General features: G+C 43.9%; 2 protein-coding genes across 4 annotated transcripts in view; one reads left to right on the plus strand and one right to left on the minus strand.

Moving 5' to 3' along the window:
• On the minus strand, positions 1–8,951 carry nxnl1 (nucleoredoxin like 1). 3 transcript variants are annotated; one of them, XR_008726341.1, is made up of 3 exons: positions 6,311–8,951; positions 5,127–5,367; positions 422–1,815 (listed from the first exon to the last, which is right to left on the minus strand). XR_008726341.1 is itself a non-coding variant. In XM_055663917.1 (2 exons), the coding sequence occupies exons 1-2, from the start codon at positions 4,842–4,844 to the stop codon at positions 1,539–1,541; spliced, it is 603 nt and encodes a 200-aa protein (XP_055519892.1). In that variant the 5' UTR covers positions 4,845–5,104; the 3' UTR covers positions 420–1,538. The 3 variants fall into 3 exon arrangements, 1 of the variants encoding a protein (XP_055519892.1); XR_008726342.1 differs by lacking the exon at positions 5,127–5,367 and having other exon boundaries at positions 1–1,815; XM_055663917.1 differs by lacking the exons at positions 5,127–5,367; positions 6,311–8,951 and adding an exon at positions 4,519–5,104 and having other exon boundaries at positions 420–1,815.
• LOC129714367 (very-long-chain enoyl-CoA reductase) overlaps positions 6,490–14,781 on the plus strand; it is a 27,500-nt gene continuing 19,208 nt past the window's right edge. The window contains exon 1 of the mRNA XM_055663916.1: positions 6,490–6,617. Within this exon, the coding sequence (XP_055519891.1) occupies positions 6,603–6,617 (15 nt within the window). The 5' untranslated portion in view covers positions 6,490–6,602. The remainder of the gene's footprint in view (positions 6,618–14,781) is intronic.

The raw sequence follows: 14,781 nt of genomic DNA on the forward strand, positions 1-14,781 counted from the left end.
CGCCTCTGCCAGTACTTCGAGCAGCTCATTTCATGTCCACACCATGTACCTTCTATGTAAAAAAAACTTGGCCCGGTAACCTGTTCACTGTAACCTGTTCCTTCTAGTTGTAGATTCCTGGGAAAATACTGTTCACTTTATGTAAGCCCCTTTGGAGTGTGGGAGGAAACCAGAGCACCCAGAGAAAACCCATGCACAGGGTTTCTCTGTTCAGACAGCACCCCCAGTCAATATCTGGGTCTTTGGGGCTGTCAGGCAGCAATTTCATAAGTTCATAAATGATAGGAGCAGAATTAGGCAATTCGGCCCATCAAGTCTATTCCACCATTCAATCATGGCTGATCTATCTCTCCCTCCTAACCCTATTCACCTGCCTTCTCCCCATAACCCCTGACACCCGTACTACTGTGCTGCCCAAGTACCAACAGGAGGACAAGTAAAACAGTTATTACTCCAGGAGTAACTCAGCTGGACAGGCAGCATCTCTGGAGAGAAGGAATGGGTGACGTTTCGTGTCGAGACTTGTGTCTTAGTATTTTGCATTAGACCCTGAATATCAATGAAAACAGGAATTAATAAACAAACAAATCTTTATTGCCCTTTTACTCCATACCAAAAGCTGCACACTTTCTCTCCACAGTTTAAATGGATGGTGACTAAACTGGCTAAAACAAGATAAGAAAATGATAGAATGAAGTGTCCAAAGTATTACAATCAACAGAGACAGCTCTGCACAAATCTACAAGTGGAAGACAGGCACATGTTAAAACATACACGTTAAACACAGGTGCACAACTGGACAGTCAATGATGAATAAACATGTATCACATACAGAGAACTCTTGTGTCTTGTTGCAAGGAGGAGTCTCATTATACCTAGTGTGACACAAGACAGTATCATTGTTACAAAGTAAAAAGTTATTACTCCAGAGTTAATTAAATCTAACTTCATTACTCTCCACCAATTAATTACTCTACACTTAAAGACGAGGGTCCCATAGTTTGGGATCCTGGGCTGGTAATTCTGTCTCTGACCATCTATTTTCTGTTTAGGAAGGAACTGCAGATGCTGGTTTAAACCGAAGATAGACACAAAAAGCTGAAGTAACTCAGCGGGGCAGGCAGCATCTCTGGAGAGAAGGAGGGAGTGACGTTTCTGGTCGTGACCCTCATCGGACTGGTTAGGAATAAGGGAAATGAGAGACTAGATTTGAAGGGAAGAATACATTGCCTGATACTAATCCAACTGTGTATTTTAGTTTAACCTAGTTATTCTATTTGTAGATTAAGTCACAGGTTATTTCAACTTCACACGGTAATCTAGAGCTGAGATAATCCCTCTCTTCTGAGGGGTTGGAAAATTATGGAGGAAATTTCACATATTCTCAAGATAATGATTTCCTGTAATTTTGAGTTAATTGTTGCTCCAGGGATCTGCAAACATTAGGTAATTAAAATGTGGATGTCCTGGAGTGGAAGTTGGATACAGCCAAGAAGGATAGAGGAAAGGATTGGGTAGAATCATCAGTTCCATGCTAGTCACTCGGTTTCATCAGCCATATCTGTAGTCACCTTTTTAATCTTGTACTTGAGCTGCCTTAAGGGGTCTGTCAGACTCTTCCAGGTCCAGTCCTCAAGATCTTCTGCCAGCAGGAAATTCCGGTCAATGGCATCAGATGCTTCCCACCAATTCTTGAAACAATTTACTCCCATCATGGAGATCTCTGCCACTCCGTTCCTGCTGATAAGATCTCCATTGGGTTTGAGAACAATGATGCACGGCATTTCTTTGACATCATACATTCTTAGTAAGTCTCTGGAAGGAGAAAAGATAAACATTCATTTGCATCAATACGACCTTAAAACAACATGTCAGGATTTTGGTTACCTTTCACCAATAGTTTAGTTTATTGACACGTGTACCGAGGTACAGTGAAAAGCTTTTGTTGCATGCTAGCAGTCAGCAGAAAGACAATACAATCTCAGCCACAGGGACTTGACACAAAACTCCAGAGATGCTGTCTGACCCGCTGAGTTACTCCAGCTTTTTGTGTCTATCATCTACAATGTACAGATACTTGATAAAGGGGATTGCGTTTAGTGCAAGATTAGTCCAGTAAAGTCTGATTACTCCAAGGCTCTCCAGTGAGGTAGATTGTAGCTCAGGACTGCTCTCTAGTGTTGATAGGATGGTTCAGTTACCTGATAACACTTGGGAATAAACTGTTTCTGAATCTGGTGGTGTGCATTTTCACTCTTCTGTACGTCTTGCCTGGGAGAGGGGAGAAGAGGGAGTGACCGGGGTGAGACTGGTCTCTGATTATACTGGTGGCCTTGCCAAGGCAGTGTGAAGTGTAGATGGAATTAATGGAAGGGAGGTTGGTTTGTGTGATGGTCTGGGCTGCATCTACAATTCTCTGCAATTTCTATACTAATATTCAGCAGCTAACACATTTTTGAACTGTACATTTGGAAAATTTAGAATGTGGGATAATACAGAACGATTGTGATCGGGTAATCGATGGTCTGCGTAGTCTTGGTATAAGAATAAGTATAAGAATAAGAATATGTGTGTTATGATTGTGTTTATAATTTGTTTGGTTGTTTTGTTGTTTGTCTTTTGCACAAAAGTCCGCGAGCATTGCCACTTTCATTTCACTGCACATCTCGTATGTGTATGTGACAAATAAACTTGACTTGACTTGACTTGGTGGGCGGACGGGCCTGTTTCCATGCTAGATCTTTAAATCAATCAAAATCACTGTTCACGCACTGTACAACCCAATTTTTCGGATCAACATCCTTTGAGCTCTGACAGCTTCTCCAGTTTGATACTGACTGTATCTGTAGGAAGCAGTTATATCAGCAGTATTTGTTATAGATTTGGATTGTTGGATTTGATCCTCTGAGAGGTTTCTGACTTTATAGTAAGCTACTAATTTGAAGCACATGCTGAATTCTAGAGCCTGCCAGGACGTTTCTTTTGTAAAGAGGTTTCCTTAAAGAGATTGTAAAGAATGCTTGTAAAGAGCAGATTGATAAGGTCAAAGTTGGAAAACTTCAAGAATACTAGCTACCAGCTTACTCAGAATATGTTACTATTGTAGAAATATACTACCATACAGCAAAATATTTCATGGTTTCACATACAAAACCTTGATACAGCCACCTGGGAAGGTCGGGACGGGACAGTCCGAAGAAGGGTCTCGACCCAAAACATCACCCATTCGTTGTCTCCAGAGATGCTGCCTGTCCCGCTGACTTACTCCAGTTTTTTGTGCCTATCCGGGGACTTGGCCAAAGACAAGTACGAAGGAGAACAGACCAGGAAGAGTGGGTGGTGGAGTGGAGACTTTGGAGAGGAACTTCAGAGCTCAGAGTGGTTCAATTCAGTTCAGTTTTAGTTTATTGTCACGTGTACCGGGGTACAGTGAAAAATAATTGTTGAAGGCTCAGGTGAGGTTGCAGAAATGAGGAGGGCCAAGGCCACAGGGGGAACTGGAGTCAAGAAAATTAACTATAAGATTGCAGAGTTGTTTGCCTGAAGAGTGTGGCAACACTCGACAGGATTTGGTCCAAGTTTAAGGCAAGCATGGTTTACATTTACATAGCACCTCAGGCAATTGAGGAAATTCAGAGTGTCTCCGAGGATCCTCCAGTGCTTCTACGCAGCGGCGGTGGAAAGCATCTTTCCGGGAACATTACCATCTGGTTTGGGAATTGCTCTGCCAAGGACAAGAAGGCTCTGCAGAGAGTAGTGCGTTCGGCCGAACGCACTATGGGAACTTCACTCACACCCCTGCAGGAACTATACAACAGGAGGTGCAACTCCAGAGCAAACAAAATCATGGGAGACCCCTTCCACCCCTGCAACGGACTGTTCCAGCTGCTACGGTCAGGCAAACGCCTCCGTTGCCATGCGATGAGAACGGAGAGGTTGAGAAGGAGTTTCTTCCCAGAGGCAATTCGGACTTTAAACGCCTTTCTCACCAGGGACTAACTCTACAGAACGTTTTTCCTTCCATTATTTATTATGTAAAAGAATATGTGTGTTATGATTGTGTTTATAATTTGTTTGGTTGTTTTGTTGTTTGTCTTTTGCACAAAAGTCCGCGAGCATTGCCACTTTCATTTCACTGCACATCTCGTATGTGTATGTGACAAATAAACTTGACTTGACTTGACTTGACTTGACACAATGCTTACCGCAGGTTAGCCATTAATGTCCCCTATTCTACCAGGGATCCCAACAGCCATTCCTGGTTTTGGTTTCAGTTTAACTTGCCTCAACTACCTCCTCTGGCAGCTCATTCCATACACCCACTACACTTTGTATGGAAAAAGTTACCATATTCCTATTTAATTCCTATTAAATCTTTTCCCCTTCATCTTAAAGCTATGTTCTTGATTCCCCTACCCTGGGCAAGAGACTCTGTGCATCTGTCTGATCTATTCCTCTCATGATTCTATTCCTCTATAAGATCAAGGCGAGCGTGTATTCCTCCTGTCCCCACTTTACCGTTTGTACTTGTCCTGGAACGGAATGAAGAGCCACCTCCTGTGCAGTGTCTTGAGGTACCGCTGCTGCTGCTCCTCGCTTGTGTCCTGGGATACGTAGATCAGCACCAGCTGAGCCGCCCGCAGGATGTAATACTCGTCCAACAGGCGGTTGGAGAAGGCCTGCAGGGCCGGAGCAAACTCCCGGCATTGGGGGCAGTTCCTTGAGCCAAAGTACAGCAGCACTACCTTGTTGCGCAGTTTTTTGTCCAGCTGCAGCGGTGTGTCCAGCTCGTCCCTGTCCCTGTTGTTTTGTATCAACGTTCTACCCGTAAACAGGTCTCCCATGGCCACCGGCTGTCTCTGCAGCTACCCCGGCTTCCAAAACCGAGCGGGATCTTTACGTACACTGCTTTAATTCCCCATCCCACTCTGACCCAGCCTCTCACACACTTCCACTGAAGCTCAACGTAAGCCTAAGTAATCGCATTTAATCTTTTCTACTGGGGATTTTACAGCCTCCTGGCTTCAATGTTAAATTTGATTTAGTGACATTGAACTTCATAGAGCCACAGCATTGAATCACTCATGTAACTCAGTCTGAAGAAGGGTTTTGGCCCAAAACGTTACCTATCTCCTTCGCGCCATAGATGCTGCTGCACCCGCTGAGTTTCTCCGGCATTTTAGTGTACCTTCGATTTTCCAGCATCTGCAGTTCCTTCTTGAAACACTCATGTAGCTTTCCTCTTCATACTGGTGATCCTTACTCCGCCTTCTCAGTCCTGATGCGGGGTGTTGACCGGAAACCTCCCCATTCCTTTCCCACCCACAGATGCTGCTCGACCCGCTGAGTTTCTCCAGCGAATTAGTACTAAATAAGAAATTAAATTAAGTATGCGTTCTGTGAATTTGAACAGAAGACTGGCGAAAATTAATCTGAGCATTGTGATCTGAATGGGAAATGAGGATCATTTATTGGATTATTAATAAAGTCTGAGTTCCATGCCATACCCAATTCAATTCCTTTGACACCAGTCTGAGGAAAGGGAATGGAACGTGGAGATTTTATATGAGCAGTTTAAAGACCAAGACAGTGAGTTGAAATGGCAAAGAGACAAGGAATGTGAACAAATGGTCCGATTTAAAGACAGCTGTTAGACAAGTTCCCATTCTTTCCAACAGATGTTGCCAGTGTGGTTTCTGAATGAATATCAAATGTAGGATTTGGATCGGAAAGTTGGACGGGATTAAATGCATAAGAATACAAAATGAGTAAAAAAAACTAGGACAGGCTATTGGCAGACAACCAAACAATGACAGAGAGGGAGCTTGGAAAATAATATATTAGGGGCATCAGAATTAACTCAATGGATCTTTTACAATAAAGTTTGAGGCAATGTCTTTATGTACTGTGTTCCATGTCTCTATGTTCCATGTCTCTATGTTCTGTGTCTCTATGTTCCATGCCCATGTCTATGTTCTGTGTTCCGTGTCTCTATGTTGCATGTCTTTATGTTGCATGTCTATGTTGCGTGCCGCTATGTTGCGTGTCTCTATGTTGCGTGTCTCTATGTTGCGTGTCTCTATGTTCTATGTTCCGTGTCTCTATGCTCTGTGTCTCTATGTTCCTTGTCTCTATGTTGCATGTCTCTATGTTGCATGTCTCTATGTTCTGTGGCACTATGTTATGTTCCATGTCTCTATGTCTCTTTTATTGTATGGCTGTATGGGAATTTCATTTCACTGTGCCATCTGGCACATGTGATGAATAAATCTATCTTGTATCTTGTATGTGTCCATGTTTCTGTCCTTACCATAAAGGCGCATCCTGATTGGCCGATCGAGCAAACGGTCCTCTCCTTTTTGATTGGTCCCGGGAATTCATTTCCGGGCAGCCTATTGGCTGGAGGCGGAGATCGGGGTCGCTGGGCGGCGATTGGTCCAGTGGGATCACAGGGAGGGCGGTGATTGGTTGTGGGGGAAGCGAGGCGGTGATTGGCCGCCTGGTGAGCGAGGCCCCACCCCTCCCCCCGGCGCAGTCACGTGGTTGGCGCGGGGTTGCCGGCGACCGTTGGGCGGTTTGGAGTTGGCGGCACGAGCGGCGCCATGAAGCATTATGAGGTGAGTCTGCCATCCCCGCCGCGCGTCAGGTCGGTGAGATGCTGACAACGGGCGGGAGTGAAGCGCGTCGTGTCGCGTCGTGTCGTGTCTCCACTGGACCCCATTGTTGGGAAGGGAAGGGAAGGGGAGGGGAGAGTTAAACCTGCCGTCGCCGTGCGCGCACATGCGCCGTTGACCGCTCCGGCCACGCGCGCGCGCCCCCCCGCAGAGCGAACCTGCTGTGCGCAGGCGCGATGCCGACAGCGCCGGTGCTGTTGACACCGGGCGTGCGCGGCATGTGGAGAGAGCCCACCGCACGCATGCGCGCCTTCAACGCTGCCGGCACTGCTGCCACCGCGCACGCGTGTCTCTGCTCAGAGATGGCGACATCATGAGGGTTGAGTCCAGAGTTTTATTGTCATAAGTGATTGGAGCAGAATAAGGCCATTCGGCCCATCAAGTCTACTCCGCCATTCAATCATGGCTGATCTATCTCTCCCTCTTACCCCTTCTGCCTTCTCCCCATAACCCCTGACACCTGTACTAATCAAGAATCTATCTATCTCTGCCTTAAAACATAGAGACATAGAAATTAGGTGCAGGAGTAGGCCATTCGGCCCTTCGAGCCTGCACCGCCATTCAATATGATCATGGCTGATCATCCAACTCAGTATCCCGTACCTGCCTTCTCTCCATACCCCCTGATCCCCTTGGCCACAAGGGCCACATCTAACTCCCTCTTAAATATAGCCAATGAACTGGCCTCGACTACCCTCTGTGGCAGAGAGTTCCAGAGATTCACCACTCTCTGTGTGAAAAAATATCCACTGACTTGGCCGCCACAGCCTCCTGTGGCAACGAATTCCACAGATTCACCCCCCTCTGACTAAAGAAATTCCTCCTCATCTCCTTCCTAAAGGAATGTCCTTTTATTCTGAGGCTGTGACCTCTAGTCCGAGACTCTCCCACTAGTGGAAACATCCTCTTCTCCACATCAACTCTATACCCAGGCCTTAGGTAGAACAATGAAATTCCTACTTGCAGCAGCACAACATGGGAAGGAATTTGCAGAGAATCGTAGGTCTTAGTTTAATGCTACTCTCTGATACTTTAATGCTGACTCTTTCTACCATTAAATCCATGGTAGAAAGAGGATATAGAATTTATTCTTCTTCTTGCGTATGGCGTGCACAGCCTAAAGTTGTAGGATATCTTGTTCTATTTGATCTTATTTGATTGTGCACGCCAGGTTGATTGCATTCGTCGAAACAGGGCAGACCATGTGAAGATTGCAATCTCCCACCCCATAGAATTTATGATTCATTTTTATGGCATCATGTTATGCAGTTCGTAATCATTCAAAGTCAGCATTTTGACACTGCTGTAACAGGCCCGGTGGATGTCCATTGATACCGTGTTTGTATTGTTGCCCTGTCTGTGAGATTATGATATGATTGCATTTTCAATGATTTTATTATAATGTTAATGATTCAATTGTTTCTTTATTGTCACGGGTACCAGGTACAGTGAAATACATTATTTGCATACAGCTTAGCAGGACTATCCCTGTACATAAGCACAATCGCCCCGGTTAGTACAGTATGCACTGTGCAGTCCACCGAGTCCACCAATGTTACTATATCCCCAATGAATTACTTTCTTCAAGGAGTGGTTGATATTGCAATGTGACAGCTGACCTGTACGCAGAAAGTGTGTCGGAAAGTACTGAAGTTGAGATGCTGGTTTAAATCGAAGATAGACACAAAATGTTGGAGTAACTCAACGGGACAGGTAATCGCCAATCAAGGCAGCATTCTGGTAAATCTCTTCATTTTTAATACTTTAAAAAATTACTGCAATCAAAAATAATTTAAAAAAAAAGCATTTTATGCAATTAAAAAAATATTTTTGTTTGCAGTAATTTTCAAAAAGTGCTTTAAATGAAGAAATTGCCACTAATGTATAAGGAGTGGATGAGAAAGTGGGATAACATGGAACTAATGTGAATGGGTGTTTGATATGGACTTGGTGGGCTGAAGGGCCTGCTTGCATTGCTTTATGTTCCAATCCAATCAATTAAAATCTGATCTGAGCATAGTGGATCTAAACCCAGTCTGAGCTTACTGCAGAATATTGTTCTTGGACACTTGAGACCAAAAAAGGACCTCCAAGGCCAGATGTGGCAGAGGCATATCTAATGGCAACACCTAGGAAGGTGCCCCATGATCCTGGTCAATTTCAAATTATTTTGACGCCAAATCAAACTTAAATCAATGCCTGAAAATACGGCAGGTTGGGTGATTTATAAGGAGTCAATGTTTCAAGTCATGGAACCTTCAACACATTGAAAAGTGAGAAAACAATCATGTTTTAATTTGCAGAGTGATGGAAAGTTGGAGACCAAAGTTGTTCAGATAACAAATACTTTAAATGCCAGCAGATAGAGAAAGAAGGGAAAATAGAAACAAATTGAAACAGAAATATGCAGCTGCATTTGCAGAGAACAATAGGCTGTTACTTGAATCCATTGGGTCCTGTCTTGCCTAATGGTTCACGGAACGTGACCCTTGTGCAAGTCAGGAAGTACCAGTACATTGGTGTGCTTTCTTGATTTCCACATCAGTGTGAAGTGTTGCTGGTGTTTTGGATGCTGAGGAACCTGACAGCAGCTCTGTTGACAAGGATAGGATTTGTTCACCCCTCTACTCCCATAAGTCAACAACCAGCTGTTTTGCCTTGCTGTCATCAAGTGCTGAGTTGTTGTCAACGTGACATAAGGTTCCCGATCTCTCCTTCCCCAACACGGTCTTGTTATTGCCGTTGGATCCGGCCAATTGCAGTGATGTCATCAGTGAATCTAAAGATCGAAGCATAACTTTGCGACGTGGAAGAAAACTTAAGTACCTGGACAAAACCAACAGTGGCAAGTTTACCTACTGGACAAAGGATAAAGAGAATGTGCAAACTCCACACAAGCAGTATTGAGGTCAGGGTCAAACCACAAGCTCTGGAACGTGAAGACTGTAGCACCTCTGCTCCTTTACCATTATGAAACACTAAGATGCTGCCAATATGCAAACAATTCTATTATATAATGTAGCTGCCTTCTGTTCGTTCTCAGCAACATAAATATTCACCTGAGCAGAAATGTTGTTGTAATTAGTAAGTCATCGTGAGAACTTGACTTTAATGGAAAATAAAGTGGCTTTGCTAAAGATGCTTTGTTGTTTAGCCATTGAATGTTGGCCATGAAGTTGTTTCCTTGTAATCGTTTATGAGAATGATACAGGCCTCTTGTGCCTGTGCCACCATCAGAAAGAGTTACTGATTGTGTTGCAATGCCATATCATCTGTTTCAAATATTTATCTAATTACATTTTGCAAGTTGCTGTTGTTTCAGCATCCACCCCCCTTTCTGCTAATCAATTCTAGATAATAAAAGCTTATTGCGTGAAACATTTCTAGCTACTTTTGCACATTTTCACACATCTGTATCTTTGGATGTGGATGTTAACAACCAAGTTATGACTGATGCCTTACAGGAATTTGTTGGTGAATGTGCAGAAGCTATTAAGTATCGTGCTACAGGAAATTATACCCCAAGAATGAAGCTTGCTTGGAATCCAATTGCAGGGGGTTCTGCTATAATGCAATAGTTGCGTTCCTAAGAAACCTTGAGTAATGAATAATTGTATTACATAAACAATAGAGAAAAGGACAATAGACAATAGGTGCCGGAGTAGGCCATTCGGCCCTTCAAGCCATCACCGCCGTTCAATGTGATCATGGCTGATCATCCCCAATCAATACCCTGTTCCTGCCTTCTCCCCATATCCCCTGACTCAGCTATCTTTAAGAGCCCTTTAAGGAGTGAGGGGCTAGACTTTCAGGCTCTCAGTAACAAAGCTATTCGAGAAGGTTCAGAGGAAGTTCGCTAGAGTGATCCAGGAATTGTAGCGTTTGGTTTCAAGGTTAATTTGGAGATGCTGGCTTGATCTCCTCTGACCAAAGAAAGTTGAGGGGAGACTTGATCACAGATTTAAATAACATTCCCACCAGGTGATGCAATAAGGCCTGGGGTACACAGATGTAAGGCATGATGGATGTGGGGGGTGATATGTGCATGAATTTTATTACACACAAGTGGCTATGACCTGAAGCACTTGCTCCAGACATTGATGCTAGTGAAGATGAGCAATGATTTCAGTAGAAAATTTGATAACTCACAGGGCTGCAGGGGGCTGGCATGGGTTTGATGGGCTGAATGGCCTCCTGCGCATAATGACCGATTTTGATACAGGTCTGATTGAAATCTTGGAAAGGATCAATGAAACAACCTTAATTCTATTGGTTTGATTGATGGGTTTAGCTAATGAGTGGCCTTGTGGAATTTAAATTGCAGTAAAAATGGGGGCAATGCCTTTGCTAACTTAAACCACATGGAAGTTTCCATAGTGTCAAGAGGTTTTCTTGGAAAGAACATTTCTGAAGAAATTTGAGGAATGTCGGGAGCAGTTTGGCGAGGACCAGAGAAAGATTTAGTATTAATACAACAGAAACCAAAGCTGGAAGCCATCACCACTACTGGTAACTAGCTCAGACTCTGATCATTAGTTATTTTGACAGCGTAGAGTATACGTGAGAACATGCAACCCCAGAAAAGAGGAATTGATACACGTGTAATGGCAAACGGCAGGCTAATGGCAAGGGTAAGACCAACTCGTCGAGCCCACCCCACATGAATACTGAGGCACACAAACAATTCCCAGCACTTCCTGCAGATGTGATCTCGGGGGATGGACAGAAAACTTGTCTTTTCAAATAAAAGGCTAATGTCATGGAAACTGGTCCAGGAAATTAAATGGACAAGATATCTGCGAGGCGTTGCGTTCTGCCCAAGTCACAAACTGTATCGGGGGAAGTGGCTAACACAAAGCTGTCGAAATTTAGTGTAACATGCAAGGCTTGGTAGAAAAACATTAAAAAGGTCCACAGTCCCATTGTAAGAGTAATATAAAATGTTGATAATAACTAAATGAGGCCATAAAGCCATCAAATTATCACGTTCAGTTCTTGGATTTGTCTGGGTTTTAATTTAGACCTTGCTGATGTAATTGGCGTATCAGCACTGAGTGGCCTTGTGGGGCACTGCATTAAAATCACCAAGAGGGTGCTACATTTAACATAATCTCGGGGCGGCCAGGATTGGAAAACCAGACATTAGGGCATCAACAAATTGGGTGGCACCGTGCAGTCTCACACTCCCAGTCATCTGTGTTCAGTTTTGACTTTGGGTGCTGTCTGTATGGAGCTTGCACGTTCTCCCTGTTGGTTTTCCCATGGATCCTTGGTTTCCTCCCGCACCCCAAAGACATGTGTGTTTATCGGTGAATTTGGCCACTAAGTTGTGGGTGAGTGCTAGAATCGTGGGGTGTTCATAGCATATGGGGAAAATTAAAAATGGGATTAATGTAGGATTAATATAAATGGGTAGTTGATGGTCAGTGTGAATTGGGTGGGAAAGAGTGTCCATTTCTGAGGTGTGTCTGTCTGACTGCTTTTACTGCTGTGTCAGGCCACTATTTGGATAATCACACAGATTTGATTGTTTGGGGGATAACACATCCATATTTTGGGCCGTAAATCCAATCCCGTATAGGATAATGGAGTTATGAAAGGTTAGAAAAATTTGCACTCTCAAATTTGAATGGGTTTGGAGCTGTTTATGGAGGTATCAGATGTCAGCAATGCTTAAATGCTTCACATTCTTACATCCAAATAAGAAGGCTGGGGGTTTAAGCTCCATTCATGAGAGTTGAGTACATAATCCTCCCTGATTCTCCAGTGGATTACTGAGAGAATGCCACACTGTCGACTTTCTGGTAGGAATTTATAATAAAATCCTTTTGATGCCAACAGTATTTTTGGTGCAATACTTCAACATGTCACTGGGTGGGAGTATTGTATGGATCTGAAAGTCATCATTGATAAACGGACATTTTTACAAATGAGTCTTGATTTTTGAAAATTAAAGCAACCGTAACAGGCCCCGCTGAAGAGGTTATAGGTTTAAGGTGAGAGGGGAAACTTTTACACGTAGGGTGGTGGGTACATGGAACGAGCTGCCAGAGGAGGCAGTTGAGGCAGGTACGATAACAATATTTAAGACATTTGGACAGGTACATGGATAGGAAAGGTTGTTAGGGATATGGGCCAAACGTGTGCAGGTGGGACTAGTGTAGAAGGTCAACATGGACAAGTTGGGCCAAAGGGCAGGTTAAGAGGCCTGGTGGCTTACATGCTCCTGTTTTATTGTGTACTTCGGTGTCATTGACCAGTGATCTTGTCTACCTGAATCTCAATCTGTGATGTCATCTTGGATATTTGTTCTGTACCTCCCCTGTGAATGTCATTCCAACTCTGGGTGAAATTGTGAGCAGATTTTGTTGATTCTCCTCCAGAAAGTTGGTAACATTATGACAAGATAAATGTCCTTACATTTGTATTTTACTCTCAGTTGATTTTCTTTTAGCCAATGCAGACACCATAGCCTGAATCCACAGTGATTGAAATGATGGTTCATGCTGCTATTTGGGATAAACACACTAGAGTGTGTCTCCTAAAGTATTGTATTATCTCTACATTTTGACCTTTTCCTGCCTCTGAGAGGGAATAAACATAATAATTTGGTTACATCGAGAGCAAACACCACATTACCACCCCATTCTAAATATATATTGGCCCCACTTCTAACATTCCCTGCCTGGGGATGTGTTCTGATTAAATGCCTCCTGAATGTAAGGTGCCAAACACAACTCAGTGGCAGGACCTAGACTGACCTGAATTTGGAGCAAGACCCTCAGGTACAAGTGCTTGTCGTGGGCACGTATAATAGTAGCCATTACTGAGACAGCTTCATGAACCTGGGATTTTCTTGTCTGTTGAGGAGAGGTGAAATGGTGGAAAGAATCATTGCTTGATTAAAGATGATGTTGTTTCCATCTGTATTGCCCTTCCGCTGACTGGTAGCACGCAACAAAAAAGTTCTAACTGTACCTCAGTACACATGACAATAAACTAAACAAATGAACAATACACATGTAGGAGAGAACTGCACATGCTGGTTTAAAATCAAAGGTAGGCACAAAATGGTGGAGCAAATCAGCGGTACAGGCAGCATCTCTGGAGAGAAGGAATGGGTGATGTTTCGGGTCGAGACCCTTCTTCAGACAGAGGAAGTGGCTGTGGATAACCAGACACAACTCAAGAAGGCGGAGGTCGTGCTCCCTTCTCCTTCACATCCCTCCACCCCCACCCACAAACCAGCAGCCATGAACATCACTAATTACTTGGCATGGAGTTAAGGGCTGGAGGTTTGTGTGCTTAGATTGACAGCAAAAGAAAGTCTGAAACTTTCATCTAAATATCTTTATGCTCATTACTTTGGTTTAGAGATACAGCATGGAAACAGACCCTTCGACCGACCATGTCCACACCGATCACCCGTTCACACTAGTTGTATGTTATTTCACTTTTGCATTCACTCTACACACTAGGCAATTTACAGTGGCCAATTAACTTTCAAACCCGCACGTCTTTGGGATGTGGGAGGAAAGCTTACTGTTTGGTGATTATGGTGCCAAGTCCAGTACTCCTCTGCCTTCTGGTCTCCCCGTGAAGAACGGTTGTGTGACGATCGGTCTTGTCTGTAGTGCCCACTGCATTTGTTCCTGCCTGTAGGTTCTATTGTTAGGTTCAACACAAGCCTAGCTCTGCAGCTCAATGCTCAGTTTTAACCAAAGATCATAGAAGGCTAGTATCTTTGGTTTTAACAGCTGCAAATAAGGTGCTAACATTTGCACATTAACACGGACCCGGCTTGCATTCACGTCGTCTGTCACCAAGGCTCTACATGTCCCTGACTGCATCATCTGCCATTTTGGGGAGTGAAGTGTCAGCCTATATCCAGTAGAAATCCTTTTTTCCCTTGAGCCCAGTGGTGTACAGCACATCCAACCTTAGAAGGAAACCATTCGGCCCATTGAGTGCAAAGAGCCAGTTATCATTACATCTGCTCCCTCCCTGCATGTCCCTGCAACGTTTATCAGATATTTACTCAGATTCTGCTTGAAGACCGCTGCTGAATCGCTATCCATTGCCCATTTGGACAGCGAGTCTCAAATCC

Source organism: Leucoraja erinacea, chromosome 39 (assembly GCF_028641065.1).
Source record: "Leucoraja erinacea ecotype New England chromosome 39, Leri_hhj_1, whole genome shotgun sequence".
Classification (NCBI taxonomy): Eukaryota; Metazoa; Chordata; class Chondrichthyes; order Rajiformes; family Rajidae; genus Leucoraja; species Leucoraja erinaceus.